General features: G+C 35.7%; 2 protein-coding genes across 4 annotated transcripts in view; one reads left to right on the top strand and one right to left on the bottom strand.

Annotated features, from left to right (window-relative positions):
- LOC106170647 (uncharacterized) overlaps positions 1–10,288 on the bottom strand; it is a 23,019-nt gene extending 12,731 nt beyond the window's left edge. For 2 of the 3 annotated variants that reach the window (XM_013550618.2, XM_013550619.2), the window contains exons 1-6: positions 10,143–10,288; positions 7,538–9,288; positions 6,238–6,637; positions 3,944–4,122; positions 1,951–2,093; positions 659–749 (exon numbers count right to left, since the gene is read on the bottom strand). In XM_013550618.2, the coding sequence (XP_013406072.2) occupies positions 659–749; positions 1,951–2,093; positions 3,944–4,122; positions 6,238–6,637; positions 7,538–9,196 (2,472 nt within the window). In that variant the 5' untranslated portion in view covers positions 9,197–9,288; positions 10,143–10,288. The remainder of the gene's footprint in view (positions 1–658; positions 750–1,950; positions 2,094–3,943; positions 4,123–6,237; positions 6,638–7,537; positions 9,289–10,142) is intronic. The other variant, XM_087014502.1, reaches the window with a different exon arrangement.
- LOC106170648 (zinc finger MYND domain-containing protein 10) lies at positions 10,275–17,867 on the top strand. Its single transcript, XM_013550620.3, has 12 exons — positions 10,275–10,626; positions 11,641–11,749; positions 12,126–12,239; positions 12,601–12,734; positions 12,960–13,142; positions 13,527–13,627; positions 14,637–14,719; positions 15,170–15,259; positions 15,654–15,779; positions 16,076–16,197; positions 16,502–16,627; positions 17,013–17,867. The coding sequence occupies exons 1-12, from the start codon at positions 10,529–10,531 to the stop codon at positions 17,122–17,124; spliced, it is 1,398 nt and encodes a 465-aa protein (XP_013406074.2). The 5' UTR covers positions 10,275–10,528; the 3' UTR covers positions 17,125–17,867.

Raw genomic sequence — 17,867 nt, 5'->3', positions numbered from 1 at the left:
AAAGGTCACATTAAGATTGCCAGTATACGAGTTGTTTTTCAAGTTCAATAGTAACTATGGGTGTATGTCTTTGGCAATACAAGGACCCATAACTTGCAACGTACCATTCATGGTGAAAAGCAGGGGCAGGTCCAGACATTTTTTCTGACAAGCTTCCAAATCATGGTGAGTGTGTGTGTATACGTATGTATATGTGCGTAAGTGCAATGTGCATGCGTCTGTTTTTAGTTAGTCCACAATGAATTTAAGTCAGATATTATAAATCTACCTTGTAGACAGATTTTAAATTGGTATAGGCCAAATTAAAATTTCAATTCTGTCTTGGCCATATTAAAATTTGACAAGGTAAGATTTGAATTTCAATATTAACAAAGAAATATTGATTGATTATAAAAATACATTATATGCTGTGTTTTGTAATAATCATTAATTAGAACAAAGTCAAGATTATAGGATAATGTATAGTATTTAATAATTATATACTTAAAATCTCCCCTGGCAACAACAATAACAACAACAAAAAAAGCCTATAATTTTTTCTCAAAACACCCCCCAGACCTACCTACTTGTCAGCTGGCAAGTGCCTAAAAAGTTTATGTCAAGCCCTGCCAGCTATGTTTTAAAATAATTTACTACCCATACCAGTAACATTGCTTACCCTTATAATAAGGCAAATGTCTGCAGCATCCTTTTCAGTGTCTGTAGCAATTTCATAGTAAGTGTTGGGCTGCATGAAAAATTTTTTATTCCTGAAATGTATTGCAAAATTCAATGATAATACACGACTAGAGACAATATTACATAATGCTTAACAGCATTATCACCACAAAATTTTAATTAAAATGTATGTATTATGTGGTCTTTCAGAGAATCTAACTAACATAGGGCTTTAGGGGCCCGTTTCACGAAGCAGTTGTTAGTTAGAACAACTACTGAACTATCTCGCTAACGAGATAACTTAAGGGGTGTTTCACGAAGCAGTTGTTAACTCATCGCTAAGTTCAGTAAATTGCATCATCCTGTGTATATGCTAATAGATTCTGCTTATCATGAAAACATCGTGGTATATGTTGCCGTCTGGCTGTACGGTTTGCAAGAAAGGTAGCCGCAAATAGTGGATATGATAGACAACAGTAACTAAGCAACCTTTCTATTTCATTCCTTACGCATGCGTACAATGAAACTCTAGAGTTAGCTACTGGTCTGACCAGTCGTTAAATACCCAAGGTAACAACGACACAATAACGAGTGAGAGAACTAGCGATAGCTTTGTGAAACTGCACTCATAACTAGCAAGAGACTAACTACCGATCGGTAACTAACTACTGCTTCGTGAAATGGGCCCCAGGTCCGTATGGGAATTATAGATGACAGGTGTGAAAATTGAAAAAAATCCCCAAAAGTTAAATGCTTCAATCAGGCCAGTTTTCTAATCCAAGCTTAATTTTAGTCTATGAATCTACGACTACATCTGTGAATAATAAGCAAAATAGTGTACAAGAAAACTACATTCTTATTGGCAACAGCAATGGGGATGGCAGGCAGAGATCCTAATGTCTGTCCTAAAACTATGAAACACCTTTGACACATTTATTATGTAAAAATAGTCGATACTTTTATTTAAATTATTTCCATTCTTTATTGTAATCCATCCCTGCTGATGTGGATGAATGAGGTCTTAGATATAAAGTGCTTTCTGTCCTGTAACTACTTTAAAAACACATAAAACTTAAAATCTTCTCTCTTTTAGAAAAGATTGGGTCATAACAACCCTACTTTCCCATAAAACTCTTGAGAAACAACTACAAGGACATAACGATACTTGGTGAAGAAAACTGTATGCACAATAATTTGAGTTATAAAGTGACAAGTTAAATGTAGTTCACTTTATTTGTGGAAAACTACCAAGAGATTATCAAATAAATTTGGATTTTTATTTAGCCAACTTACGGTAGAAATTTAGGTGAACCAAATCCCCATAAAAATGTTCCGTCAGAGAGTAACTCCTGCAGTTCATCATATTTGGAAAAATTCTCTAGATCAGCGAAATAAATACAATCCATTCTATTCAACAGCTCCAGTGATGGCCTTCCCTAGAAAAAAAATCAACTCTTTAATAATTGATTAAATATTAATTCTTATAAAAATAATTCTTTAAAACATCTGCACACCTTATAAACAAGGCAGCAAAGATGTTAAATGTACAGACAAAAAGAACAAAATAAAGATACACAAAACGGGTCATTTTGTCAATTTTGATGCAATAATAAATAATGCTTAAAAGTACAGTCCATCAACACCAAATTGAAATCGTACACAACAGGTAACACAGACGATAAGAATACAGCTTCAAGCCCACAACATTTTATATTCACATACTAGACATTGGGAAATTGTCAGTCCTGCCAATTACGACTGATTGAAATGAGGTTGGACGGTTGAAAATAGTAAGCTATTGGTCTCTAGGACGAATAAAGATTTTCTGACAAGCGTGAAACTAATTCTGGATAATTCTGACTTGAATTATAATAAAATGTTAATTCTTACAGATGAATCAGAAGAAAAAAGCTGCCTCTCATTATTTCCACTCTTCTTGATGCTTTTCATTTCAGGAATACCCCTGGTTTCACTATAACGCACAGTCATTGTATATTCATTGCGTTACATACATACCACGTGTGCATTCTATTCTTGACCTAGTTTCACTGCCAAGCATGTGTAACAATACCAGGGCAAAGTATCACTAAATTATGAGGACTGACACCTTCCTCAAGAGAAAGTATTCATACAGAGGACTAGGATAGTAACAACTGACCTTAAAAGGAACTTAAACATTCCAAGGGTAAAATTGATTTTTCAATATTATATTATCCATTATTTCGTATAATACCTCATAAATATAATGTCTACTACCCCTATGGGCACTTTTGTTCATATTCAGCTAACTTGACCAGTTTGGCACACATAGGGTCTAATGCAAATTACAGGCGTATGTAACTAAGGGACTATTCCAACAGATATTTGGATCGATCTATCTCCCTGTGGAGTTTCACTAAACTGCTATCAACTTAACTGGCTTAAATGTCTATCACGCCTAGTAAAGCTGTTAGGGGGTAATTATCTTTACCCCCTGATTTTTTGTCCAGCTGGTCCAAAGGACCAGCAAAGCCCCAGAGTTTCTGCCATGTCTGTGAAAATCCCAATATGCTAATATTGATGACATTGCACAGAATAATATAACATAATGCTTAACAGTTTAAACACCACCACCACCATTGCTTATGTGGTAATACAGAAAATGTTACTAGTACAGGGCTTTAGGTGGATGGGGGTGAAAAGTCACATCTTGAAAATGATAATCAAAAAATGTGTATCAAAAGATATTCCAATAAAGCTGCTATTCAAACATTTAATTTAACTTTATTAATATGCCAAGAATTACCCCAGTGAATTTGAGGATATAAGGTCCGCTGTTATTCATCAACTATTAATGTTGACAGTACAAAAAGTACAGTCCTTTTTTTAAATTAATTTATATACAATATCATGCAACATTTACCTGCAAAATTATCACCAATTCTTAATTATGTTACACTTTCAATATTATGGACTTTCAGAAACAGTATCTGGCACAGGGCTAAACCTTTGGGAGTTCAAAGTCACATCTTGAAAATCCCAATGAGTGTGCTTCATGTCATCTCATTCACTGGCCAACAGCTGCCTGTTAATAGCGAGTGACTTAATAGCTCTGAACTCAGCTTGTATTTACCCAAGGAAAAACTACGAACTGACCATGATGACTGTGACGACAGACGCAGGTGATGGATATTTGTGCAGACATGATATAAAGAATGGAAAATTTGCGTAATTCAGACACAATGTGTCTATACATAAAAGAAATAATTATGACAATTTGTTGCTTCTTCTTAGGTATATTTCATACTTCTTTATGTAGGGGGGACCACCAGTTTTCTGTCTTTTTCTCAGGAAATTTCTGAACACATTCCTCTATTTTAGCTGCAAGGCACTTGTTCAGAACATCCATTGGCAGTGTTGTGAGAACATCCAAAACATGTTCATATCCCATATTCTTGACATGTTTGACTCTGGCCTCTTCTTCACCTGAAATACAAAAAGAAAGGGCAAAATGAAATGTAAATAGAGGATCAGAGAGGCGATACCACCTCTGGGTATTGTACCACCAGCTGCATTAACCATGATGTATGGGAAAAAAATGACACCACCTTCGCTGTTGTGCTTGACAAGCTCTACAAAATGCAGTAAACTAGAGTTCCCAATTTCTTTTGTTGAAAATTACAATCCATAACAAAATCATGAGGAAAAGTAGAAGGTCAAATCAATCCAAGTTCAATAGTAAAAATAAGAGCTTGGAAATTTGGGAAGTGCCGTTCATGATCAAAAGTAGGTCAAAAGTCAATTTCAAGGTCATGGTTAGATTGCCAGTATATGAGTTCCTATTCAATTTCAATATTCACTAAGAACATATCTCTGCCTGCTTTAGAGACATAATGATCAGAAAACTGCAAAATTTAGTTCATGTTGAAAAGTAGGTAAAAGGTCAATTTCAAGGTCACAGTAAGATTGCCAGCATATGAGTTTTTATAAGAGTTCAATAGTAACTATGGTGGTATCTCTGCCAGTTTTGGAGATATAAGGGATGGAAAATTTGCAAAGTGCAGTTGGTCATTAAAAGTAAAAGTCACAATTAGATTGCCAACTTCCTATTCAAGTTCAATAGTAGCCATGGGCTTATCTCTGCTTATTTTTGAGTATTTCACGTTTTATTTTGAACACTGTATATTGCGACATTATATTTTTTGATATAGCACAACTCTTTAAATGTGTTGGGATTGACAAGCTCTACGAAATGCAACAAACAAGAGGTCCCTAGCATTTATGGAACCTTCCAGAATTAGACAAAGATTTCAGTTTCAGCATCTAATGGCTGCTTCTCCTCGCAGGTGATATGTCTGTGTATAAAAAATAATCTGATCATGCTGGTCTTCAAACTCAACCTGTATTTTAGTAAGACTTACGTATCACTCATGTATGTTGGAAAATAATAAACGCATCTCCCGCTGATGATCTTATGCGAACGGAGTCCGCTACATATATGAAAGTTATCTTCTCGTCTCGTTTGGATCGCGAATGATCTGTTGACGATATTACGGGAACGATTCTCCGCTGAAGATATGAAAATTGCCATCTCGTCCCATTCGCATTGCGAACGATCTCCATGTACGAGCCAGGTAATCGTTAAATGGTCCTAAATTGAACATGGACATGAATAGAAGTGACGGGTACATTTCACTTCGAGATAATATCTTGACTTTTTCATTGTGTTATCCGGGTACATTTCACTTTGAGATAATATCTTGATTTTTTCATTGTGTCTTCCTCATTTAGGACAGCCGCCGATAACAATAACGGCGTTACAAATGACAAAGCCGCAGCCTGTGACTTCTATTTGCCGGCTTGATAACGCACCTTAAGCCAGGTAATAGTAATGCAACTAAAGACAAAAGGCCGACGTTCCCGCAATTGAGAACGGGAATTCACATCTAAACCATCTATATTGTGAGTAACCGCTTGCAGGGGCGCACTATTGTTCCTATCTCCCATTGAGAGTGTTATCGGCAATGATATCCTGATCGTATCATTGTCTTGAATCAACTGACGCATTACCTTCATGTTTGAGCTGGACAACGCGGCCATATTTGGTGACGAACTTTTCAAAAATTATCGAGTACCTCATTTTTAAGGTCGACGAAGTTTTCAAAGGGAAAAAAATTACGTCGGCGGCAAATCGTCTGCCGACGAAATTTTCAAGAACGACGAAATTTTCAAGACTTTACCGTATCTGTATTGCACATATGCTTTAAAAAAACAGTATAACTTTTGAAAAACTTTTGGTTAAATCTATCAATTATAACAATAAATTTATTAGAAAATTGGCATCAGAAAGTGTTTAATCTACCAATCATAACAGAATTTTTAAAAAATGGTGGCACAAGAAAGTGTCTTATCTATCAAACATGACAAAAATTTTAGAAATCAGCACAAGATATTGTTTAATCACCAACCCTAACAGGGTTTTTTAGAACCTGGCACAAGAAATTGTTTAATCTACCAGTCAATTACAGAATTTTCGGGTAAAAGATGCAAGGTGGTTGATATGTGTAAGAAATTACCCTAAGCCTTCCAAGTTGCACCTACCGATGAGTTTCTTTGGATAGCAGTTGATAAAATAATGTTGCGGCTCGACGGGAAGTATGGCAACCTTGGTGTAACCACCTTGATGATGCCTAACTGACAGACCCAAGGCATCTACTGTAGGCCCATTCACATCCCTTGGTGTGCCCGACTCGTCCAGGCAGATTTCCAAGAAACTAGTGTTCATGTACGGGAGATGCACAGGTCTGCTTGGGTATCCTTTTAACAGCAATGCTGATTTGAGAAGTTGAAGCCCTTCACTCAACTCCCCCTGCTCCTTGCCACGATCCTCAAGAATGTCATCTGGGAGTCCAAAATCCCTTCTATGATCAAGCTCAGTTGAATCAGGTAGGTTTTCTAGCTGTACCTCTTCATCAGCCTCTAAAGGATCAACCTGAACTTTCTGAAAAGAATATGTAATCTCTGGACAATCAAACTAAACATCTGCAGGCCCGTAGCCAGGGGGGGGGGGGGTTCAGGGGGTTCGAAAGAACCCTCCTTTTTGCAGGGAAAAGGTCCTCTCTGGGTGAAATTTAATTAAGGTACATGAAAGTTTCATGGTAAAAGGTCTGTTTTTTTTTTTAGAAAAAGAACCCCCCTTCTGAAATTTCTGGCTACGGGCCTGATCTGAGAAATTTAGCTGTGATTTATTGTGGAACATGTCATCAGTGTCTCTCTACTTGTAAAATTTCGAATCCATCCAAAGAATTGGTCGACCTACCTAGAGAACTAGGACATGTTACCTAGTAATAGTTAAATAAACATAATCACTTACATTTACTCCAAGTCCCTGAAGGCTGAATTAGTATTGGAAGAAAAAAAAATTACAATGGATTTTTTAGCAGTGTATATCATTTGAAATTCATACACAGTCTTTAAATGAAAGCCTAAAATGTGGATGTAAGAACTATAAACTACGATACTACTTAAATATCTTAAAACTCAAATAAATTCGTTATGAAATAAAGATTCTACATGGCTGAAATGAAATAATATAATAAAATACATTCTGATGGCAGTCACGATAAAAAGGATTGCCCAAAAATAATTTTCTGGATCAACTCCTTAACAAACTGATATGAGTGAGTAGTTTACCTGCTCTCATTTGTCTCTCACCATTAGAAAAACATAGTATTGCATTCTAGCATTCTTAAACATAGCATCTCATTTTAATAAACATTGTAAGCATGATAAATGCAAGTCACATAAAGATAATACTGTAATTTAAACTGTAATTCTGACATAAAAAATGCCTCCTTTTCCTTTAACTGCATGGTAACAAATTTCAATACATACATATTACCTGAAAGGATTTTGGGGCATTCTGAGCATCATCATTCTCATCTACTATCAAAAGCTCATCAGCTATTGCTTTCTTTCCACCATCACCAAAGAACTCCATCTGCTGCAGACTTTCTGACAGAAGTCCATGGATATCTAGAAGTTGTCTGCCATACTCACTTATCCACTTCTGCACTAGAAAACTACAAATATTGATCTTCATCTGTAACATAGCTGAGGACTGGGAACTGTCCTGACTGGCTTTTATGATGAAAATGTCCTCGTCCAGCACTCGGTCAAGCAGTTTTCCCCAGTAGCTACTCATTCCAAGATGAAGTGCACATTCAAGAAATGAAAGCTCTTCTTGCGGAGGACTCTTTGAAAAATCTGCTTTTTCGAAAAGATGTACTAAAGTCATTACACAGTCCTTTCCGCACCTATAAGAACTGTCTCTTACAACTTGAAAAAACTGGACTATACTTTCAGTCCCCATTTCATTCCGTCTGATGTCCTGGTGCTCCAGGAGCGAGTCAATTAATTTAGGGCAGTAGTAGCGCTCTTTGGTAAACGCAGACGCTATTTTCACGCCATGTTTGACAGGCAATAATGACACATGACTGAGAACATTATCTTCCATCTCCTTAAAGAATTTCAAAAGTGCATAAATTTCAGGCGGGTGCTTTCTTGACGCCCGAAATAAATCCTGCACACATTTCACATATCGATATGACGCCGATTCCCAATCCATTTTGCTGTCAGCAGCATTCATCACAGGTCTCAAAACACTGGGGTTCGCTATTTTGGACAGAACCTCAGCCGAGATAGGTCTGTCTACTTCATGGCATACCTGTAAGAACAGTCCAACATCCTGAGGATGTAGAGTCTCACTTACATGATGGTTTCCAAAGAGTTGGCTTTCCACGGCATCCAATAATAAACAAGCATATCTTTTAGCGCTCACGTCCAGCCACAGGATATTCTTGGAGGAGTGCAAAAGGGAAATGACTCGGCACAATTTGACCAGAGATATTTCCTTCATGGCTTTAACCTCAGTGGCTAAAGTGCCATAAAACCGTTTCATCTCAGACTCAAAGAATTGGTTGTTGAAAGAGTACCGGACATAGATGGCAGCTTCAACACATGTGAGTTTGTCTAGCATGGGCCAGTGTGCCCAATTAGCCGACACAGAGTCTTCCAATGGACCAACAATGTTCTGATTTTTCTTATCTGGAGATAACTGAGACATAAGGATGAGTATGTCATTTATTTGATTGGGCTGAAGCATCTCAAGCCTTTCCATCTCCAGGAATGTCACAAAGTGGAAGTCAAAACCGCTGCGGTTGCTGTCAGAATTTGACCGCACTAGAGCCCACAAATACTGTAAAAATTTCCTGGGATCAAATATCAACATTTTGTTCCTTTCAAAATTTCTGATGACATCATCTGCTGAGCTGCTATTGAGGTACTGCTTACGTCGCCTAGATATCTGCTTATTCAGCGAGGTCCTGATGTTGAGGTGACATCTTGTCTGTACAATACTACTGGTGCCATCTGGTGAAAGATAGCTGAAGGAATATCTTGCTAACTTGTTTCCCTTGCCTATACATGTTCTGCTAGAACCAAGTTGAGAACCAAGGACCCTTGGGAAGGGTAACAGTGTTGCAAGAGCCAAGAATCTCATCTTTTACAGCACGGTTTCACAAGGTTTGCATCATTTAAGTGTGGTTTCATTTCAAGGATTGGTGGCCCGGATGTTTCTCCCATTGCTCCAACCTGTAAAAATCAAGACATTAATCATTCATGAATCAAAGCACTGTGTCATCTCCCACATCTGCCAGTCTGCAATTTTAGCCACAGCAATAAAAACATTTGAATATTTGTTCTAAAATGGTTAACTGCCTGGCTTGTTTACAGGCTCTTGAACTCATAGCAGAGGTACAGTACAGTAGCTTACTGGCTTGCCTAGGCTAAGGTGATTACCTGTCAAATGCTTGAAAGATAGATAGTGGGAGAAAAGTTAGGGTAGTGCTAGCATTTTTTTCTTTTAACTGCTTAGGCAAATCACTTCTTGTTCTGTTCATCACTTTTTTTTTTTTGTCTGAATGGTTAAAATATTATGAAAGCATGTCAAATCAATCTTATTTTGCTTAGCCACTTGAAGTCTAAGCATTCTGGTTAGATTATTTTGTAAATTATTTTATTTGCTGGTGTGACTGTTGTATCCTCTATATCTATACTATACATTAATCAAATTTCAAAGGTTTTGAATTAACAAGTTTGCAGGGGTGCGTTTAACTAGATTTTGAAAAGAGAGTGGTTAAGCTCACAATTCCAGCAAGGAGACCGTCCTCCCTAAAACATAGGGAAATAGTGCAGCAAAAGATGTAAATTGCCAAAAACATAACCTAAACATATACTAGTACATAAACTCCCTTAGCCTCAGTTGGCACTGAATATACTTAGTGAAGAGTGAAGACATACACAACCTACTGAGGCTAGGGGAGTTTACTGTATATATATATGATCATCTGGTATGAGGACAGTAGCATGCGACAGCAGTCTCGTCTGGTCCGGTTATCATTCTGTATTATTTTCATATACTTCATGACACTAACGACCCGACTCACCTTTACATGTTTTTAAAATGATGAACTTGTCGATTAACAGGTGAAAGCACAAAAGAGACTTGCATGCGTCCACCGAATCCGCGTGCGCCAGTGAAGCGCCATCTTTCGAGATGCAGAAGTAAGACAGGACCCATTGTAAAAAGAACTGAAGCGACAAAAATTGGATTTGCTGTTTTAATATATTTTGCATGATTTATAGTGGCAATCATTAAGTTTTTAACTACAATCTAGTATCATCAATCAATTTGGCATAAAACAAATTGTTATTTTACTTTTGTCTTTCCTTGGATTTTACTGCCGTCTAGGAATAAGAATAATAATTACAAACAGTTGTAGCAACAAAATTGCATGTTAGAATTCTACAGAAATTTTAAAAGATATTGGAGATGGCGACGGGAGAAGGTCAAGTTTTAATGTCTGTTGAGGCAGAGGCGTATATAGATGCATTAGAACCATTTGATGTGAAAGATATCGGTAGTCAGAAGTAGGTCTCTCTCTCTCTCTCTCTCTCTCTCTCTCTCTCTCATTTACTTACGCATCTTTTAATGTGGATGTTATAGTATTTAAAGTAGGCTAAATAAACAAAATATTCAGATCCTACCCTCATTTTCCACGTAGAAATGCTTAGAATTCAGACATGCTGAAAACTTTTCAGAATGGCAGGACATTTGGACCGGCAGTAATGAAAACTTTGCCACACCGAATGGATTTTTGTCGGACCGAAAATCACTCTATTCGTTTGAGACAGATAGTACCAGACAAATTTTCCCGGTCATGACCGAGCGAAACGACAGTTTCAGCATGTCTGACTCTGAGACTTTCTCAAACTTGTTCTTTTCATTTTTTGGTCAGCAAATTTATTATTCCCCCTATTACATGGTACTGTATGTGATGTCAGTATCATAAATATATGTGTACTAATACCAAAATGCGCAATACAAAGCAACACAGGGCAATACAATAGAAAGAAAAAGTAAACAACTCAGCATGCAAGTAAACACAGAAAAAGAAAATAGGGTACTACAGTAATATAAAAGCAAAATATAAATGTTACTAGGTAATTAATATTGTTGGTCCAAATAAACAAATTTGTTAACAATATGTCAGGGCATGGGCCATATTGCCAATTTGTTAAGTGGGTTCAACAATATTACTTACTAGTGCCTAGTAATGTATTTCATTTTACATTCTTCCATTTTCTTGCGATTGGTCATTGCACTGTGTTATTTATTATTTAAACTTATATATTGAGGGTAAAAACATGGTCAGTTTTAAAGTTATTTTCCCCATGGCCCATATATTTTCCACTTAGCCTTCATTTTAGTGGACTCATTTTTTTTCAAGTGAATTGCACTGTTGTTTTTTTTTTAGTCTGACCAATGTAATAACATTTAAAGTGATATCAAGGTATGGAGCTTCCCTTTAAGTCATTGCCAAACTTGCATCCTCCTATTTTAATATAAAAGGTCCAATTTGTTTTCATATATTTATCCCCCAGATGGAGCATGCACCATGAATACATAGAGAAACTCAATATGCAAGCTGTAATGAATGCATCAGCACAGGAAGATGAATTTGTCAAAGAGTTTTTCATCACTGCTGGAAAGGTAATAGAGTTTTTAGCATGATTTTTCAATGGATGCAATGCATGAAAAAGAAAAGCTGCTTCTTTTGATTGGAGATAGTTACTGTACAAAATGTTTTTTATCAACTAATTATTAAATATTTTAATCAACAAAACTTCATGATCATGCTAGTTGTTTTATAATTATAATATTTTTTTATTATTATTATTATTATATATTTTTTATTGCCCTTGTTGTTGTTGTTTTTTTATTTGGTTTTTCAGGGTGGGGATAAACTATATGCCATTGCTAGGCTTACTGTTCCACAATCGATGAACTTTCAATTATGTTTAACATATACTATGTTCATTGAATATCAGTTATGTTTACAATATTTATAAGGTTTCTCTTTTTTCAGATCCCTGTTTTAATCCATGAAGTCATTGCAACAGAGATATGGAAGCAGAAAGTTTTTCCAGAGTTGATAGAGATGAACTTTGACCCTAAAATTTCCTTTCCTATATACATGGTTGTAAGTACAACATGTCCTCACCCCTCAAAAAAAATAAATAAATAAATAAAATAAAATAATAATAATAATAATAATAATGATAATTAAAAAAAATAATAATACATAAATAAAGCTTTAAACAGCAAATCAGTTCCTTTCATTCAGTTTTTGTCACCTACAATTTCAAATTAAACCCAAGTTTCACATTGGGAATGATAACTCATTAAGATTGTACAGTATTTTATAAAATAGCATATGTGATAAAATTGATAGCCTCATCTATGTTTATCCTAGTAAAAAACTGTTAAATTAATAAAATCATCAATTTACACATATATTTTTGTCATTCTGACTTAGAAGTTAGAATCTTTTTTTTTTTCAGCTTTACCACGAAGCAACCATCATCAATTTACTGGAGACAATTATGTACCACAAAGATGCATGTGAATCGGCAGAAGAAAGCATCTTAGATTTATTAGACTACTGTTATAGAAAACTCACCACACTCATTGCTAAGTTAGTAGCTAGTTTATTCTTGCATTTACGTGTAGTATATGTACTACATTGACTTTTATAATTGATTTACTTCGCATACATTTACATTAATTAAGAACCCTGTAACCAGATTAAAAAAATTTAAAAACTTCATATGATATTATTTAATTTTGTTGGTTGGTTTAATTTTTCAGTTTGGTTTGTTTGTTTTGATTGCTTGTTGAGGTATTTAGTATTTTCATTCAGATCAGAAGAGTCAGATGAAGATGATGATGATGACGAAGAAGTAGATGCACTATCAGCTGCTAACAGCTCACCCTCTTCCTCAGCAACCATTGGGGAACTTCAGAAACAGAACAAAACACTGGACTTTGATATCTGTATAAAGTCCGTGTCTGTGCTTAGATATATCATAGACAATCTCTCCAGGTAGGTCCACTTGTCTTTCATAAGACAACAACTAAATAAAAAGTCAATTGATAAACTTTCTTTTCTAAAAACAGCATTTTTGTTGGTAATATAAAAGAAAAAGAAAATCAACTTCTAGGGGTTGACAACGATTACTCCTTTTTTCTAGATTTAAAAGAATTATTTTCATGGTGTGTTGCATTTGCTTCAGTGCTTGCAGAGTTGATTGATATCTTGAACTATGGTGGGATGGGGAAGTGGGGGGGGGGGCATCTTTCTTCTGTTTTCAACTGAAGTATTTTTCAACCATGTATTATTTTATGTATAGTCATTGCATAGGTTGCAGTATACTGTAATTAAATGAAATAAAAGATTAAAATAGTTACTTGTATCTATATGCTGTAGCCTACCTCTAAGTGTGATGCAGAGGTTGCTGAATACACACGATGTCCCCATCTTGTTAGTGCAGCTAGTAGAGAACCCTCCATGGACCAAGAGGAAACATGGTAAAATATAGGGCCGATTTGACATCGAGGTGTGCATTTCACTGAATTGGTCCACTTTGAGAGATTGATAACTTTACAGTTTGGCAATTACTGAGAAAGTCACCTAAACAGAGTCCCGGTCATCATGCTCAGCACAGCCTATTGATTAATGTAACTAAACAGCAGGAAGTGAACTTGTGGAAAACTTGTGAAAGGGAGCTAGGGAACTTTCCCATAAACCTATCTACTAGCTGGATTGGTCTAAATCTGCAAAGATTCTCACTAAATTGCATTCAGTGTAAGCAGCTTAAATGACTGGCACACCTACCCAAGCTGCTAGAGGGTAATTAACTATAGTCCATTACCCCCTAGTCACTCAGTCAATTAAACTGATTATACACTGAAAACACTTTAGTGAAAAGCCTGTCAAAGTTAGAACGACCTAGCTAGTATGATGGGTTTATGAGAATGCAGTCTTAAACCCCCTGTGGTGTAACCACATTTTAGGATCTCTTAAAGTGGACTGGTCCAGCTGAATGTACCACTCAGTGTAAGCAGGGTCTACCCTCTACCAGGGCAACAGATTTTAATTTGAATTTTTCACTAGGTGTTCACAGATATATCTCTTAGACTAGATAAATGATGGTACTTTTCTGCACTGTGGCTTCAGAGAAAAGTGCGCGTAATTATCTGCAACCCTGGTAGAGGGAAGGCATGGTCTAAACTTCAGCAGTCCTGCTGGTTTGAGTAAAAAAAAAATACACTCGTTAGTGAAAATTATTATTTTTGTTTCTCTTAGATAAGCTTTATAATTAAGTCTGTCTTTTTATAAGTTAACTGGTAAAAACTTTTTTTATTAAATTATTTACAGAAAACAGTGATTGGTTCTAAAACTATAGGTGTTGAGAATCACTAGGATGGGTTTCTAAATTAAAGATATAAGTTTGATTTTATATCTTTATATCTTGGATAAATTTGATACAGCTATCTTTAGACATGTATGCTTATTTTTCAATTTTTTTTTCTGCAGGAAAATTAAAGAAATATGTAGATAACAAATGGCAGGAAGTGTCATATGGTGATAGCCTAAAGTTGACAAAAATCGAAGGACAGGTAACTATTTGTTTACAACTTTTAAAGTTAAAAAAACAGCTGTTCATTAGAAACAAAGCGTGTTCACATTTAATGTTTACTTATTTAATTTAAATGATATTCAATAAACTCATGTTCATGTTTTACTGGCATTTAAAGATAAATGAAAATTAGAAATAAAGATCTTGCATGAAAGAAAGCACCCCCTGCAAAAATTTCCTATCGGATGTCCTATTGGTCTCTGTGGGACCCTATAGGAAGCCTGCAGGACTGTTTAAAAATCCTTCAGGACTCTATACGATTCCTACAGGACACTATAAGATTCCTACAGGACTCTATGGGACTATATAGGAATTCTACCAGACATCCCACAGGATTCTTATCTAAGATATATGTCCTGTAGGACCCAATAATATATATACCCTTAAGGAATTAATGATAGCAAGAACAATTGTCTGGATCTGTTTCTAGATGTGGATTGCCTTGTTCCAACTGTTGATGAATCAAGACTGTCAACAGAAGTATGACCTCAGCAGCTATAGAAAGAATGTCATTATTAAGGTAAAGGTCAGCTTATCAAGGAAAAGGTCAGCCTATTAAGGTAAAGGTCAGCCTATCAAGGTAAAGATATATGGACAGTTGTTGATAAAATTTCCAGTATAGGCATGGAATGGGCCTACTTAAAAGCAGTAAGATGTTGGTGGTGATCCATTAATGAATGAGATAACAATGTAATAATAAATACTAAATATTGACTGTAATGATGAGAATTTAACTGCCTAACCCTTACTAAAAAGTCCTATAGGATCCTATAAGATCCTATAGGATTTTATAGGAAAATGGCCCCATTTAGGATCCTATAAGACTTTTTCAGATCCTATAAGACTTTTTTGTTGGGAAATGGGGGTCTGCACTCTCTGAGTACTTGTCCAGTTCTCTATTTTGTGGTTTGCAGCTAAGGTCCTACTTGACAGAGGTAGTGCTGGACCAAATGCCAGTCTTATCTGAGCTGCAGCGCTTCCTGGAACATCTGTCTATGATGGACCCTCCCCCTGCTAAAAAAGACCTGGTGCTGGAACAGGTGGGTTGAGAGAGAGAGAGAGAGAGAGAGAGATGAAAATTTTCTGGATTTATCCAGAAATACTGATATTTGGGTGTAAATTTTATTTCTGTCCCTGGATACCCTATATAGAGTCACCTATCTTCGGTCCTTGCATATTCAGGTTTTTTTTTTGTTTTTTTAAGATCCATTTTGGAGAGTGAGTATTAAATTGATTATTTCTAATTATGCAGGTGCTGCATTTAGAGACTGAACATTCTGATTGTAATTCAGCATGGCTAGAATAGCAGATTAAATTATTAACAAATGTTTTCCAGATACCAGAGATCAGAGAAAAGATTTTGACACAGTATGAGGGAAAATGGAAGAAATTAGCCAAGAAACAGTCCCAAACTTATTTCAACCCAAGCAAAGCCAGCTTGAGAGACCAGGCAAAAAGGTATATTTTATTGAAATAGATGGGAGGGGGTGGGGGATTGTTGTAAACAACAAAAAGAGATCTGATACCAAAGGAATCAATATATTATGAATTATGAAAATATGTTTTAAAACTGGAAAAGTGGGTTAAAAGATAAAAAAAAATTCTCAACAGTTTTGGTTGAGATTAAGTAGTACCTTGGTAATCAAGAAAAAAAAAATTAATCTACCATGAAGATTTTTTTTAATTCAAAGGTCTTACTTGTACACATCATAGGCCTATAAGAGTTCTGGATTTTATATGATATGTATTATTATTATTTCAGATGGGTGGATACATACAATTTTGATGTCTTAGAAAGCCTGATCACAGAGCCGCCTAAGTGTGCTGTGTGCGGTGCTGATGCTGCTAAGAGATGTTCCCGGTGTCAGAATGAGTGGTACTGTAGGAGGTATATATGGCCCGCCTTTTGGTAGTGGTCTTTTAAAAATTGATGTACAAAGGTGGTAACAAAGCTTGAGAAGTTTAAAAAAGATGATTTAAACTAGAATGCAGATGTTAATGTTCACCTTATTTTTTTTCTTTTTTTATCTATTCATTTAAATATTTGATATTTAATTTATTCATTCTTTCCTTTGAGAGAGAGAGAGAGAGAGAGAGAGAGAGAGAGAGAGAGAGAGAGAGAGAAATTACCAATAATCCAATAAACTAGTATGAAGTGGGATTGAGGTGGAAAACCATTTTGCCAACAAATTGCAGTTATGTGCATCATGCAGGGATGATAAAATTGCCTTAGAATTACTTAATATAAAGCATTGTTTTTATTATTATTTTAGAGAGTGTCAGGTTGGCCACTGGAAGAAACACAAGGCAGCATGTGACCTTTTGTATGATTCTCTCCAAAAACTCAAGGAAACAGAAGGTTCAGGAAAGGAACAAACAAGCTAGCATATTTGAGAAAAGGGGGGGGGGGGGCAAGTCTATTACTGGTAACACGAAAACAGGTCATGTGACTAAGGGCATGTGACCAAAATCATGTGATCTGTATCATGTGAAAAATGTTCAGTGGGTGTTGGATAATGTCACTTAACTATATTGACTAAAACGTATCCAAGATTGAGAATGAAATGTGGGATTGGAAAGCAAACCTTGAAGACGTGTTTAATAATGCATTCTTGTAGATTTACTTGAACCTTCCCAGCATCATTCTGTTAGTAAACTAAGATTGTATGAAATAGTGGTTCATACAGATATTATGGTGTAGTTCTGAAATTTGTACTTAAATTGTAAGTTCATGTTTGATCATTATCATGGTTCAGTTATTTTAACAAGTCATCACACATTTCTCAATAATTGTGATTTTCATGTTTTAGCACAATGATAGATATATTTTTCTGTTGACTGTCTGTATATTTGTCAACTTTGCTGGCTATGTAGGATACCTCAATCTCCAATTGGTATCTTGCTTAGAGTGAAACCTAGTAGGTACCTTAATGTGAAATCCAGATTTTAAGCACTAGTTGAATTTTATTTTTGTGTTATTTTCACCAGTGTGACATTCTAGATGTAGCTAAGTATGCCTTATAATTAACTTAACTTAACCAATCTCCAGTCTCCTTTTTTTTTAAACTTAAATAAAGTATTTTCTCTAGGAATTTTGCCTTTTTTAAATAAAAAATCTAACTCACCAA

This window comes from Lingula anatina, chromosome 6 (assembly GCF_051362555.1).
Source record: "Lingula anatina isolate TDL-2025a chromosome 6, LinAna3.0, whole genome shotgun sequence".
NCBI classification, from domain to species: domain Eukaryota; kingdom Metazoa; phylum Brachiopoda; class Lingulata; order Lingulida; family Lingulidae; genus Lingula; species Lingula anatina.
The sequence above is the reverse complement of the archived record's forward strand: the minus strand, read 5'-3'. Positions and strand labels throughout refer to the sequence as shown.